This window comes from Chiloscyllium plagiosum, chromosome 8 (assembly GCF_004010195.1).
Source record: "Chiloscyllium plagiosum isolate BGI_BamShark_2017 chromosome 8, ASM401019v2, whole genome shotgun sequence".
In the NCBI taxonomy this organism is placed as follows: domain Eukaryota; kingdom Metazoa; phylum Chordata; class Chondrichthyes; order Orectolobiformes; family Hemiscylliidae; genus Chiloscyllium; species Chiloscyllium plagiosum.
This window is the reverse complement of record NC_057717.1, coordinates 103,359,960-103,376,276: the sequence shown is the minus strand read 5'-3', so window position 1 is coordinate 103,376,276 and position 16,317 is coordinate 103,359,960. Positions and strand designations below refer to the sequence as shown.

Genomic DNA, 16,317 nt, shown 5'->3' with positions numbered 1-16,317 from the left:
ATGGCTACTTGGTCAGACAGTCCTATCCAACTGGAGATTCATTTGTGCAATGGTCGGGAGGGAAAGTGGTGATGAAAAGAGATTTCCCCCTTGGGGGGGCTGCACTATACCTGGAAATTTCTGTTCAACAGGTTGGTTTGGCTCTCTGATGCGACTTTCAACCTGGCGTTGAGAACCTTCATCAATGATTCTGTGTTCTGTACATACTGGAGATCACGGTAAGTGCGCAGATCCAGGACCTCTATAGACTGTGAGATGTTCTGAACCTGGAACATGAAGTGTTGCATTGATCAGACAGATCCAGTCCCTCCCACATACATGTTAGAACAACAACGTACATTTCTGTACAAACTTTAGCACACTAACACCTCCCCAAAGGCGCTTGATGGAAGGTAAGTAACAAATAATATTGGACAGAGAGCTACAGAGGGAAACTTGGAGCAATTGGTCACAGGCTTGGGAGGAGAAATAGTTTCAATGAGTTTCTAAAAGGAAGCGTGAGGTTTGGGGCCTTCAGAAAAGGATTTTTAAAGTTTAGGATGTTGGCACAAACAAAGGAACAGCTTGCCCACATGGCTGTAATCTTGGAGTTAGAAATTTTGACAGGACCATTTTCAGACATTTAGTACATAGAACGTGGAACGTTACAGTGCAGTACAGGCCCTTCGCCCCTCGATGTTGCGCTGACCTGCGAAATTAATCTGATGCCCATCTAACCTACATTGTTCCATTATTATCCATTTGTATGTCGAATTCCCGTTTAAATGCCCTTAACGTTGGCGAGTTTACTATTATTGCAGGCAGGCTGTTCCATGTTCTACTACTCTCTGAGTAAAGAAACTACCTCTAATATTTGTCCTAAATCTATCACTCCTCAATTTGTAAAAATACAAAGAGTCTGATGCTCAAGACACCCATAATTTTGTTATGGACCCCCTCAAGATATTTTAAGAAGGTAACTAGACCTTAACTTTTTCTTATTTGAAAAGGCAGACAGGAAGTGTTTGTTCCTGATGCAATGCAACTGCTCAAATTACTCGCTGATAAACAAAACACATTTTATTTAGATATTATAGTTAAAATACAACCAAAGAAAGAGGGATTAAAGAATAACTTAACTCTATTGGAAAATTTAACAGAATAACAGATGCAGTAACTATTCCTAATTAACTGTTCCAATTTAGTAACATCCATGATTGTCAGCCATGGTTGAATGACGGAGCAGACTCAATGGGTTGAATGGCCTAATTTCTGCTCCAATGTCTTATAGTCTTATCCATAAACACACGCTTTGGTGAAAAGGCAAATTCTGACATGCAGTTCTCCAACTTAGGAGGAAAAAAATACATCAAGCGAGAATTCAGAGAGACTAGTAGCCAGGAGACATTCACTGAAGCTCCCAACTCTGTTGAGACCCCAATAGCTTTGGGTGTTACTGAAAAACAAACAAAAGCCAGAAATCCTGATCTGCGAGAGCTGGCCACACCCATTCAGGCTGCATTTAAGAAAAGCCAAGCCTCCAGAAATGTTTACCTTCTCCCAGACTGCTCAGCACCTCTGCCTTACAACCTCTCTGAAAAAAAATCCAGTACAAAGCCATCGTCGCAACCAAAAAGACTCACTTAGCTCATGATGGGCGCGATATTTCATCTATAAAACAAAGAACAGCAGATGCTGGGAATCTGAAGCAAACAGAATGCAGGCAAAACTCAGCAGGTCTGGTAGCATCTGTAGAGAGAGAGAAAGAATCAATGTTTTATGTCTTGTTCTGGAGCAGGGACACTGGACTTGAAATGTTAACTCTGCTTTCTTCCCATAGATGCTGCGAGACCTGATGAGTTTCTCCAGCATTTTCTGTTTTTGTTTCGAGACTTCGGTCTGCTGTTTTTAAGGAAAACGGAGATGGTGCCGATGAGATTCAAAGTTGCAGACAAACTTTGGCAAGCTTTCTACATTAATATCACAATGTCCCCAACTTTGTTTCCGGAGAGAGATGATGGAACAGAGATCGAAGCAGAGATAGTGGAAGGGGGAGAGAGAAAGATGGTGAAGAGAGAGAGAGAGAGAGAGCAGGGAAAAGGTTGGGCAGGGGGCAGAGAGAGAGAGAAGGTGACAGAAAGAGATGCTGGGAAGGGAGGGAGAAGAGGGACAAAAAAGAAAGAGCAGGAGAGACAGAGAGGGTGTGGAAAGACAGAGGCACTAGGTGGGCTAAGAAAGAGAGAGAAGACAAAGGGGGATGGAGAAGAAAGAGAGCAGTGGACAGAGGGGAAAAGAGAGATGGGGAGAGTGAGAGCGAGAGACAGAGAGAAAGGAGTGAGTAGAGACAGAGAGGGAGAGAGAGAGAGAGAGAGAGGAATTGACAAGGAGGGGATAAGAAAGAGAAAAAAAACCCGAAAGAACTGCAGATGCTGGGAATCAGTAACAAAAACAGAAATTGCTGGGAAAGCTCAGCAGGTCTCGCAGCATCTGTGGAAAGCAAAAGCAAAGTTAACATTTCTGGTCCAGTGACCCTTTTCCGGAACTGATTGCAGCTAGGGAAAGGTTGGTGCATATGTTGAAGTCGGGGTGTGGGATGGAGGGTGGAGTAAACGACAGGCGGATATGGAACCCAAACAGAGAACAACAACTGGGCAGACAGAGGACCTGGGTAAAGGTCAGCCTGGGAAAATGAATAGCTAATGGACACCATTAGTGGCTGACAATGGGATGGTTGTCATGACAGGGGTCTGGTGTGTGGGGGGTTGGGTTAAGGACATTGGAGAAGTTGCTCATGCCCTCAAATTATTGAACTCGATTTTAACTCGTGAAGGCCACAGGGTCTCCAAGTTGAAAATGAGATGCTGTTCTTCCAGCTTGTGCTAAGCTGCACTTGAGCACTGCAGCAAGCCTGAGACAGAGATGTTGGCCAGGGAACAGGGTAGGGTGTTGAAGTGGTAGGCAACTGGAAGCTCAGGGTCATATTTGCAGTCAGAAAGTAAGTGTTTTGCAAAGTCTGCACTTCGCATTCAAAGAGAGAGACGGGGAGACGTGGAGGGGTGGAGCAGAGAGAAAATGGTGAGACAGAAATGAGAAGGGAATAGGCAGAGAGAGGAGGAGGAGAGAGACTGACTGGGCAGGTAGAGAGGTGAGCTTACCATCTGCAGGATGCACCCACCTTAACGTGTCTACGTGCTCCTGGGACTGATAGTGGAAGATGATGGTCAGTAACAAATGCACCGAGTTGGAGTTGTGGATGGAACAAAAGTTAGCCCCATCTCTTATTGGCTCAACCACAAGGTCAAGCAAAAGCCAACAGTAACAATGAGGTTCCAATTCCTCACAGAATTACGCCTTTCAGCCCATCGGGTCTGCACCACAACATGCCAAATTAGGGCTCTACCTATTCTATTCCATCTCAACACCATGTTCCCACATGCCTTGTTATGTTTCATATCGCGAATAGGATCAAGGATTGAATCAACGATCAGATAAAAGGCTGGAGATGATAAGACAGCCGATGGACAAAGCAAAAAACACAGATATCTGTGTGGGAGGTTTGGGTATTTGGAGAGAAAGGGGAGTGGAGAATAGACCTTCTTCAGTAGTCTGGTGGAAAGCACTCGTTAGAGAAACCGGCCCAAGCAACAGAGAAACCCCACAGAATTAACCAACAGTTGGAGCATCTGTATAGTCCCCTCCCCAACCTCATTGACAAGACTGACCTCCTCGGGTTAAGTAAATTAATCCGCTCGGATTTTGGCGCTGAGCTGTAAGTCAGAGTGTCAATGGTTACCCAGTTGGAGGGGAGAGGGGTGGTCAGTGTGGTTTAATGTGTGCGATTCCAGAGTGCTATCAGTTAACATACAGCATTGTTTCACCAATGCCTTTTAGCATGGAGTCATACATAATGGAAACTTCACACCAACTTGACTGTGCCAACCAAGTCTCCCAAACTAAACTAGTTCCACTTACCAGTGTTTGCCCCATATCCCTCTAAACCTTTCCTACTCATGTACCTGGCCAAATGCCTTTGAAATGGGTAAAGGCCATTCGGCCCATTGACACTGCTTCAACCAGGGTATAGACAAAAAAACCTGCAGATGCTGGAATCCAAGGTAGACAAGCAGGAGGCTGGAAGAACACACCAAGCCAGGCAGCATCAGGAGGTGAAGAAGTCAACGTTTCGAGTGTAATGCTACAGTCCTGAAGAAGGGTTAGCTTCTCCACCTCCTGACGCTGCCTGACTTGCTGTGTTCTTCCAGCCTCCTGCTTGTCAACCAGGATATGCCTGATCTGGTCCCTCAACAACATTTCTCCACGCTGGCCTTTGACGGCTTTAACATCTCGGATGGACTCCTGCATGAGCTCTCAAACGCGTCTCGACTTGGCTGGAGAAGAAACTCTGGCAACTTGCTGCATTCTGTAGGAGACAGGAGACAGGGTGGGAAGGCTCAACCTCTCTGTTTGAAAGCCTGCAGGAGGTGACAGTTGTCACCGAATGAGATGCATGGAGACACCACGTCAAAGAAAGCCGAGGACAGGTTAACCAAGCTGATTGGCTCAGCAAATATTTGCCAGGTAAAAGTGAGGACTGCAGATGCTGGAAACCAGAGTCCAGATCAGAGTGGTGCTGGAAAAGGACAGCAGGTCAAGCAGCATCCGAGGAGCAGGAAAATCGACATTTCGGGCAAAAGCCCTTCATCCACCAAAAAGTTATTTGCCAGAGACCAGTCGAGAAACGTGCCTGAAACAGATTGTATGTATTTTATGCTTGGACACAACACCTCCTATTGTCTTTTATCAAAACTGTTCAGCAGTAGGCACAGGGTTCATTGAAATGCAACGCACGCTGATTAGATGAAAGGATTTTCAGTCTGAAACCAATGGGGGTTCTGCGTGACAAGAATTTTGGATTGCCTTGAGAGTTAGTCTTGTGGGTGGGAATCAAAGCAGCAAATGCAGAGGAAATGCCACTAACTGGGGATCCCTCTGAGAGAAGTCTGGCATGATGGATGAAGATGTTTTTATGAGACTAAGTTTAAAGCACAGTGCAGGGAATGCAGAAAGTTACCTACATGACTTGGGAATATCTGACACCTGCACTTGATTTGAAAAATATTCTTTGTTATTGATATCTCCTCTTGTTGTGCACAAAAAAGATTCAAATGAAGTGCCTTTATAATAGAGCTGACAAAACTGTTTAGACTTGTACTTATCAAATACACTGACATCTCAAACTGACCACTCAATGAGGGTTTTTACCGAGTTATAGAGTCATAGAGATGTACAGCATGGAAACAGACCCTTCGATTCCAACCCGTCCATGCCAACCAGATATCCCAACCCAATCTAGTCCCACCTGCCAGCACCCGGCCCATATCCCTCCAAACCCTTCCTATTCATATACCCATCCAGATGCCTTTTACATCTTGCAATTGTACCAGCCTCCTCCACTTCCTCTGGCAGTTCATTCCATACACGTACCACCCTCTGCATAAAAAGGTTGCCCCTTAGGTCTCTTTTATATCTTGCCCCTCTCACCCTAAACCTATGCCCTCTAGTTCTGGACTCTCCGAACCAGGGAAAAGACTTTGTCTATTTACCCTATCCATGCCTCTCAGGATTTTATAAACCTCTATGAGGTCACCCCTCAGCCTCTGATGCTCCAGGGAAAATAGCCCTAACCTGTTCAGCCTCTCCCTATAGCTCAAACCCTCCAACCCAACCTGAGAAACTTTATGGAAAGGATCTTCATTCGCAAAATGGCATATGGTGACACCAATGTGAGCTCTTTAAATTCTTTCTTTAAAATGGGTTAGATTTGAGATGATCATCTGTTATTGCTGGGGCATGACGGGACAATGCACAGCCTGTGACTGGGTGACACCAGAAATGTAATAGACTGTAATCTCCGTGACTTGTCATGCACCGAGTGGACCAGGAAATGATCCCCCTTCCAACTTCAAAGGCAGGGAGTCTCCAGCATGATAGCAACAGCTTTACAAAGATGGCTCAGAACAACAGTGCAGGAACAGGCCATTCAGCCTATCTACCTTCTATGCGTTCCCTCTTCAACGTTCTCTTCATGCAATGAGGTGGGTCCAGAGGTTCACACACAATGATCGTCTAGAGCATTGACTTCCAGCCCGGGGACCTGTTGCCAGGTATGGATTTCAGGGGACATTTCAGGGGGCGTGTTGGTCCTGTCTCCCTGCTTAGCTCCCTCTCAACCTTGTATTGCACTTCTTGCCATCCTGTTTGGCTGGATTCAATTTCCATTAATATTTGTCACTCATCGCTTCCTGTCGGAATGTTCTCCCCACTCCCTGAGTAAAGATGTCAAATTCCTGATTGGATTTATCAGTGACAGTCTTGTGGTTATGGCATCGAGATCTAGGCTCCCTTTGGGGCAGTGGCTGGAGATGGTTGAGGTGTGGACATACCCTATTGATAATTTCAGAAAACCTGATCAGCCCACCCCTCAATCTTGCCCCTCTCTAGAGTAAGGGGTTCTGGACTTTCCTCTCAGTCTTGCAATGTCTGGATGAGGGATCTTGGAGTCCATGTGCATAGATCCCTGACTGTTGCCACCCAGGTGGATAGTGCTGTTCAGAAGGCATACGGTGTGTTAGGTTTCACTCGTAGAGAGATTGAGTTCCGGAGCCACAATATCATGCTGCAACTATACAAAATGCTAGTGCGGCCACACTTGGGAAAATGTGTGCAGTTCTGGTCGCCATTTTTCGGGAAGGATGTGGAAGCATTGGAAAAGGTGCAGAGGAGATTTACCAGGATGCTGCCTGGTCTGGAGGGAGGGTCTTATGAGGAAAGGCTGAGAGACTTGGGTCTGTTCTCATTGGAAAGAAGAAGGCTAAGGGGGGATTTGATAGAGACATACAAGATGATCAGAGGATTAGATAGGCTAGACAGTGAAAGTCTTTTTCCTAGGATGTTGACATCAGCTTGTACGAAGGGGCATAACTACACATTGAGGGGTGATAGATTTAAGACAGATATCAGAGGCAGGTTCTTTACTCAGAGAGTGGTAAGGGTGTGGAATGCCCTACCTGCTAATGTAGTTAACACAGCCACATTAAGGAGATTTAAACAATCCTTGGATAAGCACATGGATGATGATGGGATAGTATAGGGGGATGGACTTAGATTTGTTCACAGGTCGGCGCAACATCGAGGGCCGAAGGGCCTGTTCTGCGCTGTATTGTCCTATGTTCTATGTTCTACCTCTAATATCTAGTATTTTGAGTAATGTAATTACTTTGGGATTGCCAACATTGCTGCAGAGGGACCACAATCCTTTCAGAAAAGTCTGAGAGAAGTAAAGTACAGCCCTGCAAGTTACTCAATGTAACTGCTTAGCAAGCTCACCTTTGAGCTGTTATTTATATTAAAAAGAATACTTTGCACTTGTGGGCATTAACACAGAAAACTGTTCAAGGCGTGCAGTGATTTAGCTTCACAGAGCCAGTGTTTATAAGCTGAAACAATTCCAAGTGATATTAATGTTGTTTGGTTTTATGGGAGGCTAAATAATTAAAGACATGATCAATAATTCAAGCTTCTGTAACTCAGAGAAACGGGTGCTGAGGGGAACCAGACTTGCCCTATTTCCCTAAGACTGCAGTTGAATTTTTCCAAAGGAGAAATAAATATAATCATTTGTCAACGGAATAAACTATTCCTTGTTTATAGTCGTATTAAAAGCATAGAAAATAGGAGCTGGACTCAACCACACGGCCCTTCGAGTCTGATCTGCTATTTAGTACGATCATGGCTGACCATCCAGCTCAGTTCCCTGTCCATGCTTTTGGAATCTTATCTGTCCAACCATCCCCCAGGAAACCATTGAACCATACAAGGGTCATGACACAGAAAGAGGCCATTCAGCCCATTTTGGCTGTGTGGCTGACTAAACCAGGCGCACATTCTAATCCCAATTTCCAGCAGAGTCCAGCACTTTAGAGGCAAATCTAGATCCTTTTTAAATGGATCCACCTCAACCACCACAGCATAAACAACCAAAAAACAAACAGCCATTCAGGCCATCACACCCTCTCCATCCATGATCCGCAAGTTAATATGAAATGCCCTTACTTCTCATCCTTTTCAAGATTGTCTCATTCCAGTGCATTTGGTAGTGTCTTTAAGCAACTCTTAAAGCTAACAATCAGTTCCACTTTTTAAAAGTCAGTTGATCCCAAATTAATGACCAACTCTGCAATTCTGGTACCTGTCCCACCATCGGCTAGGAACACAAATGTTTTTATAGTAACAAAAATGAGTTGATTTAGCACCTTCCATCACAGGACATCTCAAAATATTTTATGGTCAATGAGGTACATTTAATGGATAGTCGTCATTGGAGGAAGGCAGGAGCCAATTTGTATGCAGCAAACTCCCTGATATATGAATGTAATACTGACAGGATACTCATTTCTCATGACGTTTTTTGAGGCTAGATATTGGGTAGGATACAGAGACAAAACCTCATTGCTTCATAGAGAGTCATGGAGTCATAGAGTCCCACAGCCCAAACTGGTCCATGCCGACCAAAATGTCCATCCACGCTAACCCCATTTCCCTGCACTTGGCCCATATCCTTATAATCCTTTCCTCTCCATGTATTTGTCCAAATGCCTTTTAAATGTTGTTGACGTACCTGCCTCAACCACTTCCTCTGGCAGCTCATTCCATGTGAGCTTCTTTGCCTGCGCCACTGGATTGTTTACCTTCGCTGGAGAGAATCATTGATCTCCTTCTGCTCTAGAATTGCTAATTTCTACCACTGATACGTACCTGGACTCTGTCTCCTAATACCTGTGCTTTGAGGAAGCAGGCATGTATGAAAACAGCACGTAAAACTACTTTCAAACTACTTTCTTTAGCTCGGAGCTTTACAACAGATATTTGTTGAAGGAAACTCATAATGTATTGCAAAAGTCTGTGGAACCCCAACAGCGTCACCTTTCCTCCTGTTATGCTTATATCCGAAAATGAAGTGAAATGCAATTGTGTGGACGGATGCATGGTTAAGAGAGAGGTGAGGAGGAATTTCTTTTCAGGGGGTGGTGAATCTGTGGAATTCTTGACCACAGAGAACTATAGAGGTCAGGTTATTAAGGATATTCAAGGCCGAGACAGACACATTTAGAGTCATGGAGTCATAGAGATGTACAGCACGGAATCAGACCTTTAGGTCCAACTCGTCCATGCTGACCAGATATCCTAAATTAATATAGACTCATTTGCCAGCACCTGGCCCATATCCCTCCAAACCTTTCCTACTCATATACCCATCCAGGTACCTTTTAAATGTTGCAATTGTACCAGACTCCACCACTTCCTCTGGCAGCTCATTCCAAACACGCATCAACCTCTGTGTGAAAGCATTGCCCCGTGGGTCCTTTCTAAATCTTAACCCTCTCACATTAAACCTATGCCCTCTAGTTTTGGACTCCCCTTACTCTGGGGAAAAGACTTTGTCTATTCAACCTACCCATGTCCCTCATGATCTTATAAACCTCAATGAGGTCACCCCACAGCCTCCGATGCTCCAGGGAAAACAGCCCCAGCCTCTTCAGCCTCTCCCCATAGTTCAAACCCTCCAACCCTGGCAACATCCTTGTAAATCTTTTCTGAACTTGTTGTTATGTGATTTTTAACATTGTCCACCTCAGTCCACCACTGGCACCTCCATATCATATTCTGAACCTTTTCAAGTTCAACAGCATCTTTCCTTTAGCAGAAAGACCAGAATTGACTGAAGTATTCCAAAAATGACCTTTTAATTATTAAGGAAATGAAGGAAAAAGGCAGGAGAGTGTAGTTGAAGATTATCAGGTCAGCCATTGAATGGGGAAGCAGATTTGATGGGCTCAATGACCTATGTTTGCTCCTATCTATAATGGTTTTATTGTGGTTTTGTGGAATGATTGTCTTCCATTAAATGTAACTTGTAAAACTGAAAAAGGCGGTCCAGTTTTTAAATGTCTGGAAAATTGCAGGAAACCCCTTAGGCCCCTAGCGTTCCAGGAACTCTGGAGAAAGACAATGCTCTAGCCTGTCCCATTTCATAGAATCCCTACAATGTGGAAGCAGGCCATTCAGCCCATCATGTCCACACCAAAACTCCAAAGAGCATCCCACCCAGATCCACCCCCTTTTCCATTTCCCTGTTACCCTGCATTTCCCATGGCCAATCCACCTAACTTGCACATCTTTGGACTTTGGGGAGAAACAGGAGCAAACTCCATGTAGATATGCATTCATTGGCAACTTCTGGACAATGGACTTTTAGCCAAGTCTCAATCCCCTAGCAGTTGAGAACATAGTGCTGGGAAAGCACAGGAAGTCAGGCAGCATCCGAGGAGCAGGAGAATCAACATTTCGGGCATAAGCTCTTCATCAGGAAAGGAAAGGCTTATTCCTGAAATGCCGATTTTCCTGCTCCTCGGATGCTGCCTGACCTGCTGTGCTTTTCTGGCACCACACTCTCGACTCTGATCTCCAACATCTGCAGTCCCCACTTTCTCCTCAATTTCCCAGCAGATTGCGGCTAATTTCGTAAAAAAACATATTCAATGGAAAGGTCTCTAGTCAGGTACTTCATGGAAGGCTTTCTGAAAGATCAACCCTTTCTCCGCCAACACCTTGATATCTTCTTTAAAATCAACTATCAAATTACGAGGACATGACCCTTGTCTTTCACAGGGCTTTGAAAAGGCCAACATGGTGCCTCTATCCTTGGTCATCATCTCTAAAGCTATTTCTGTACCTTCCTGTTACATAAAGACAGCAAAGTGGAGTTTAGGGCTATGAGATCAGCTATGATCTCATTGAATGGTGGAGTGGACTGATGGGCTGAATGGCATACATAGCTAATGGATGGGCTATTGGTTATTAGGATGAACAATGTCCTACTGTAGATGTCTCGTACTGTATTATTGTCATAAAACCACACCTTATCCATCCCACCCTGGCAATGTTTTTCTACAACCTCTACCATCAAGGAGAAGGTACAGAAGCCTGAACACACGCACCAGCCGGTTTTGAAACAGTTTCTACCTTACTGTTGTTAGAATACTCCTGTGACTCTCCTTTAGTCTCTTGGACTCAAGACTGAACTCAACTCAAAAGCATGACATTAAATTTGTCCCTTTCTGCTGACTGGAAAGAGTCTTAGTGTAACATTTGTGTAACACAACCATCCTCCTGTACCTGTGTTTAACATTCACCTGTACCTGTGTTTTGTTTTTGCCGCTGTTTACCTATTATTTACTTACCTATGCTACTTAACTCTGTGACCTGCCTGTATCGCTCGCAAGACAAAGCTTTTCACTGTGCCTCGGTACACGTGACAATAAATTCAATTCAGTTCCATTCAAATCTGCTATCCTTACTTGGTCTGGCCTACTTTTGATTGTCACATGGTTGACTTTTAAGTATTCTGAAGTGACTGAGCAAGGCATTCCTTTGTATTAAACTGTTACAGAAATAAGCACTGTGCAGATCCTTGCAACAGGTAGACTGCAGTGGTTCAAGCAGGCAAGTCAACACCATGTTCTCGAGGGCAATTAGGGATGGGCCACAAGTATCAGCACAGCCATCGACCTTCACATCCCAAAAATGAGAACATGAGATGTTAGAGCAAGAGTTGGCCATTCAGCCCATCAAGGCTGCTTCATCATCCAACCAACTATTCACCTCGTTTTTAAAGATCCAGCCTCCACCACACTTGGGGCAGCATGGAGGCTCAGTGGTTAGCCCTGCTGCCTCACAGCACCAGCGATCTGGGTTCGATTCCAGCCTCGGGCGACTGTCTGTGTGGAGTTTGTGCAATCTCCCTGTGTCTGTACAGGTTTCCTCCCACAGTCCCAAGATGTACAGTTTAGGTGGATTGACTGTGCTACATTGCCCATAGTGCCCAGGGATGTGTGGACTAGCATGGGAAATGCAGGGATGGGGCAGATCTGGGTGGGATGCCCTTTGGAGGGTTGGTGTATACTCAATGGGCTGAATGGCCTGCTTCCACACTTTGGGGATTCTATGAATCTATGATTTTAAATGAATGTCTCCTTCTTCTGTACTTAACAAAAATGGATAATGTTGTTACTAATGTCATAAATTGTAATATTGCAGATTCTTGGTATCTACAATAAAATCCAAAACTCAGCAGATCTGGCAGCAAATGCTGAGAGAGGAACAGAGTTCATGTTTTGAGCCCAACATGACCTTCTTCAGAACTGAAAAGCTTTGCCAGCTTAAGAAATTAGCCCTGATTCTGAGCAAGCAATTGCAGATAAATTGGTGCTAAGATCTGAGGATGGTTGTGTTACACAAATGTTACACTAAGACTCTTTCCAGTCAGCAGAAAGGGACAAATTTAATGTCATGCTTTTGAGTTGAGTTCAGTCTTGAGTCCAAGAGACTAAAGGAGAGTCACATTGATTATTAATGCTAGGTGATCCTTTTCAAACCATGTAATGACTTCCAAGTTCAGTTGAATTATTTATTATTAGATATTACTTGAGGGAATAGACCTTTACAGATGATATAAAGCTTCAGGAAATAGCTCTTTGCTTCTTGTTGTGAACCTTCCTGAGACAAACACGGGAAAATATCTGGCAGAGACTGTTTTGGGCCTCATCTTGCATTTGTATAGCACCCTCAATTTGGTGGGCTATTCCAAAGAGGCTGGCAGAAGAGGACTTACCAGGCAATGTTTGACAGTGGGTCACTCCAGCTCAAAGAACGAGAGCTTGAGGAGAGAGGGGTAGAGAGAGACAGAGGAGCTAAGTGATGGAATTCCGTAGCTGAGGGGTTAAAGTTGCTGAAGGTACACCCATCAACGATGCAACAAAGTAAATTTAGGATGCGTAAGAGACTAGAGGAGTATTGAGAGCCTGGAAGCTTGTAGGGTCAGAGGAATAGGGAGGGGTGAGGCCATGGAGAGGTTTAAGAACAAAGTTGAGAATTTTAAAGTACCCAAAATGTTCTCATCTTTTCTTTCGACAAATTCAATGGGATTCTGTGGTAAATCAGATGTCACTTTCTGTCAAGTCTTCTGTTCACCGTACTTTTTAAGTTGAGAAAGTTCAGAAAAGCAAGATTTCTAATTTTTACAACCGAGCTGACGTTGAATCACATGACGTGACACGGAACAGTTTCGCTGTGTTCCTGCATGGAGTGGATGTAACAGTTTTCGCCTGGATTTTAAAGGGAGAGTAGGGAAATCCTCTCCAATGCCCTTGTCCAATGTTTATGATCATCACCGACAAACAATTCTGGAAAGAGGGTCACTGGACTTGAATCGTTAGCTCTGCATTCCTTCCACAGACCTGCTGAGATTCTCCAGCAATTTTTGTTTTGGTCCCTGGGAGCTTGCTGTGTACAAATTATCTGCTGTACTTTGATCTAAAATGCCAGCCTTTCTTTGCCTGATAGTGTAACAACAGTGTTTGAGCATGCTCATTTTATTGCTGAAAAGTGATGCATTTTGTCAAAATGCATGAATCAGGACAGTTTGCAAGAATACCTGTTTTTTGTTACATCTTGCAAATTGTTCTGATCTGTGTAAGATGAAAAGCTTCAATAAAGTGTGTCTTTTATCAGCAAGACTTAAGTTCTCTATGACCAGATGACTCCAAATGGATTGGGAACCCTTTTTTGAAATGGCAGCGGAAGATAGACTTTAATTTAAATGCTTTGAAATGAATCTCTATTAGGGAAATTAAACCCTTACAGCGTCAGAAAATACAGTCAGTCTCACTGCTCCTGCCAGGGTTGCCAACCCTTCAGGAATGACCTGGTCACCAGTCTGAGCAGTGACAGGAGAAAAAGTACAGGGGAATTAAAAATAGAATTCTGCGTAACCCTTCTTTTGGCCATTTGTGAAATTCACGTACCAGCAGAGGGAGTTAAGAAGAGTTAGCAAAGGATCCATGTTTCACAGCTATGTTGATTGATCGATTGTTTGATTTATTGTCGTGTGTACCGGAGTACAATGAAACGTTTTGTTTATGAGCAATACAGGCAGATCATAATAAGCAAGGATGTACTGATCAGAGGTTGTAAGAAGACTTAGACAGAGGCATAACGTTACATTGCACAGGTTGTGCACTGGGTGAGATCAATGTTAGTGAGATCAGCACTATTTGAGGCCAGAGAGCCCACTGTCATCTATCAACAAGGGAAAGTTAGCCAAAACTACACTCCCTCGCTCTTATGTGGCCCTCAAACCATGGTGTGTGCTCCCTCGATTCCTTAGCAAGTTAGTTCTATCCATACTTGAATTGGTTTTCTGGCTTCTCTTTCTGTGTCTGGGCATTTGGATTCGGATATTTTAGCACCTTGTATTAATCGGAATGCGACAATCTATTAGGATCAGCAAACTGCAATATGTGTGAATTGGTGGAAAGCTGTGATTCCTGAAGGCAATCTCAACTGTGCGACCCACAATGACTCACGGCTCGACGTGTCTTCCCAAACAAGCCCAACAATTGTGGGATAGGGTGTAGGAATACCAGACTTAGCAGGAGTGGGCATTAAATAGAGTGGTTAAGAAGATGTTTAGCATGCTTGCCTTCGTTGCTCAGACCTTTGAGTATCAAAGTCGGGACGACATGTTGAGGCAATGTACAGGACATTGGTGAGGCCTCTTCCGGAATACTGTGTCCAGTTCTGGTCACTCTGTTATAGGAAGGATTTTATTAAACTGGAGAGGGTTCGGAAGAGATTTACCAGGATGTTACTGGGAATGGAGGGTTTGAGTTACAAGGAGAGGCTGGACAGGTTAGGAGACTTTTCACTGGAATGCAGGAGGTTGAGGGTTGACCTTATAAAGGTTTATAAGATCATGAGGGGCAGAGATAAGGTGAATGGCAGGAATCTATTCCCTAGGATGAGAGATTTCAAGACTAGGGTGCACATTCTTAAGGTGAGAGGAGAAAGATTTTAAAAAGTCATGGGGACAATCCTTTTTACACAGAGAGTGGTTTGTGTATGGAATGAACTGCCAGTGTAAGTGGTGGATACGGGAACAGTTACAACATTTAAAAGACACTTAGATGTGTGCATGAATAGGGAAGGTTGGAGGGATGTGGACCAGGAGAAGGCAGGTGGGGCTAAATTTACTTTGGGATTAGGGTGAGCACGGACTGATTGGACCAAAGAGTCTGTTTCCATGCTGCATGACTCGATGACACTCTAAAAGATCTTTTGTGTCTGCTTCACCATTCAATAAAATTGTGGTTGATCTGATTGTGGCCTCAGTCCTTCTTTCCTGTTGACCTCAGATATCCCTTGACCCCCTTGACTGTCAAAAATCTGTCCAACTTAGCCTTGAATAAATGTTAAAGACGATGCTGCCTGACCTGCTGCGCTTTTCCAGCAACACATTTCCATCTCTGATCTCCAGCATCTGCAGACCTCACTTTCTCCTGTCAAAAATCTGTCCAACTTAGCCTTGAATAAATGTTAAAGACCCAACCTCCATGACCTTCTGGGGAAGAAAGCTCCACGCTCAAATGACTAGCTGAGAGAAATAATTTCTTCTCAAGTCCTCTGTTAATTTCTATCCCTTCTGTGTGGGCTTTGGAGGTCTGTGCATAGCAATGAACTCCAAAAGCTGAACATCAATAGATCAACACAACGGCATGCACAGAGTCTTGGAGCAGCCTCAGGGGATTGTAGCTCATCTCTGTCACCTCTGATTCTTAAATCATGTCAACGAATTTTACTCTCCCCACAGAAGAGGAAACATTATCCCAGAATCCAATACTATCCACATCCCTCAAGGTCTTACATGTTTCAATGAGGTCATCTCTCATTCTGCTAAACTCCAGTGAGTATTGCACAGTCTGAGGAACTTTCTTCAGAAGATAATCCCTTCATCCAAGGAATCATTCAAGCAAATCTTCTCCAAACTGTTTCTAAAGCAATTCAATTTGTTTTCAAATTTGGAAACCAAAACTGTGCACTTTACTCCGGATGGTCAGTGCATTGAGTAGGAGTTGGGAGGTCATGTTGCAGCCATACAGGACATTGGTAAGGCCACTTTTGGAATACTGTGTTCAATTCTGGTCTCCCTGCTACAGGAAGGATGTTGTGAAACTTAGGTTCAGAAAAGATTTACAAGGATGTTGCCAGGGTTGGAGGGTTTGAGCTATAAGGAGAGGCTTAACAGACTGGGGCTGTTTTCTCTGGAGCGTCAGAGGCTGAGGGGTGACCTTATAGAGATTTATAAAATCATGAGGGACATGGATAAGGTGAATAGGCAAGGTCTTTTCCCCCAGGGATGGGGGAGTTGTAAACTAGATGGTA

General features: G+C 44.1%; 1 protein-coding gene across 2 annotated transcripts in view; it reads right to left on the bottom strand.

Moving 5' to 3' along the window:
* The window catches only part of olfm2a (olfactomedin 2a), a 338,899-nt gene that overhangs the window by 18,008 nt on the left and 304,574 nt on the right, over positions 1-16,317 (bottom strand). For both annotated transcript variants that reach the window (XM_043694956.1, XM_043694955.1), the window contains exon 3: positions 111-266. In XM_043694956.1, coding sequence (XP_043550891.1) covers positions 111-266 — 156 coding nt within the window. The remainder of the gene's footprint in view (positions 1-110; positions 267-16,317) is intronic.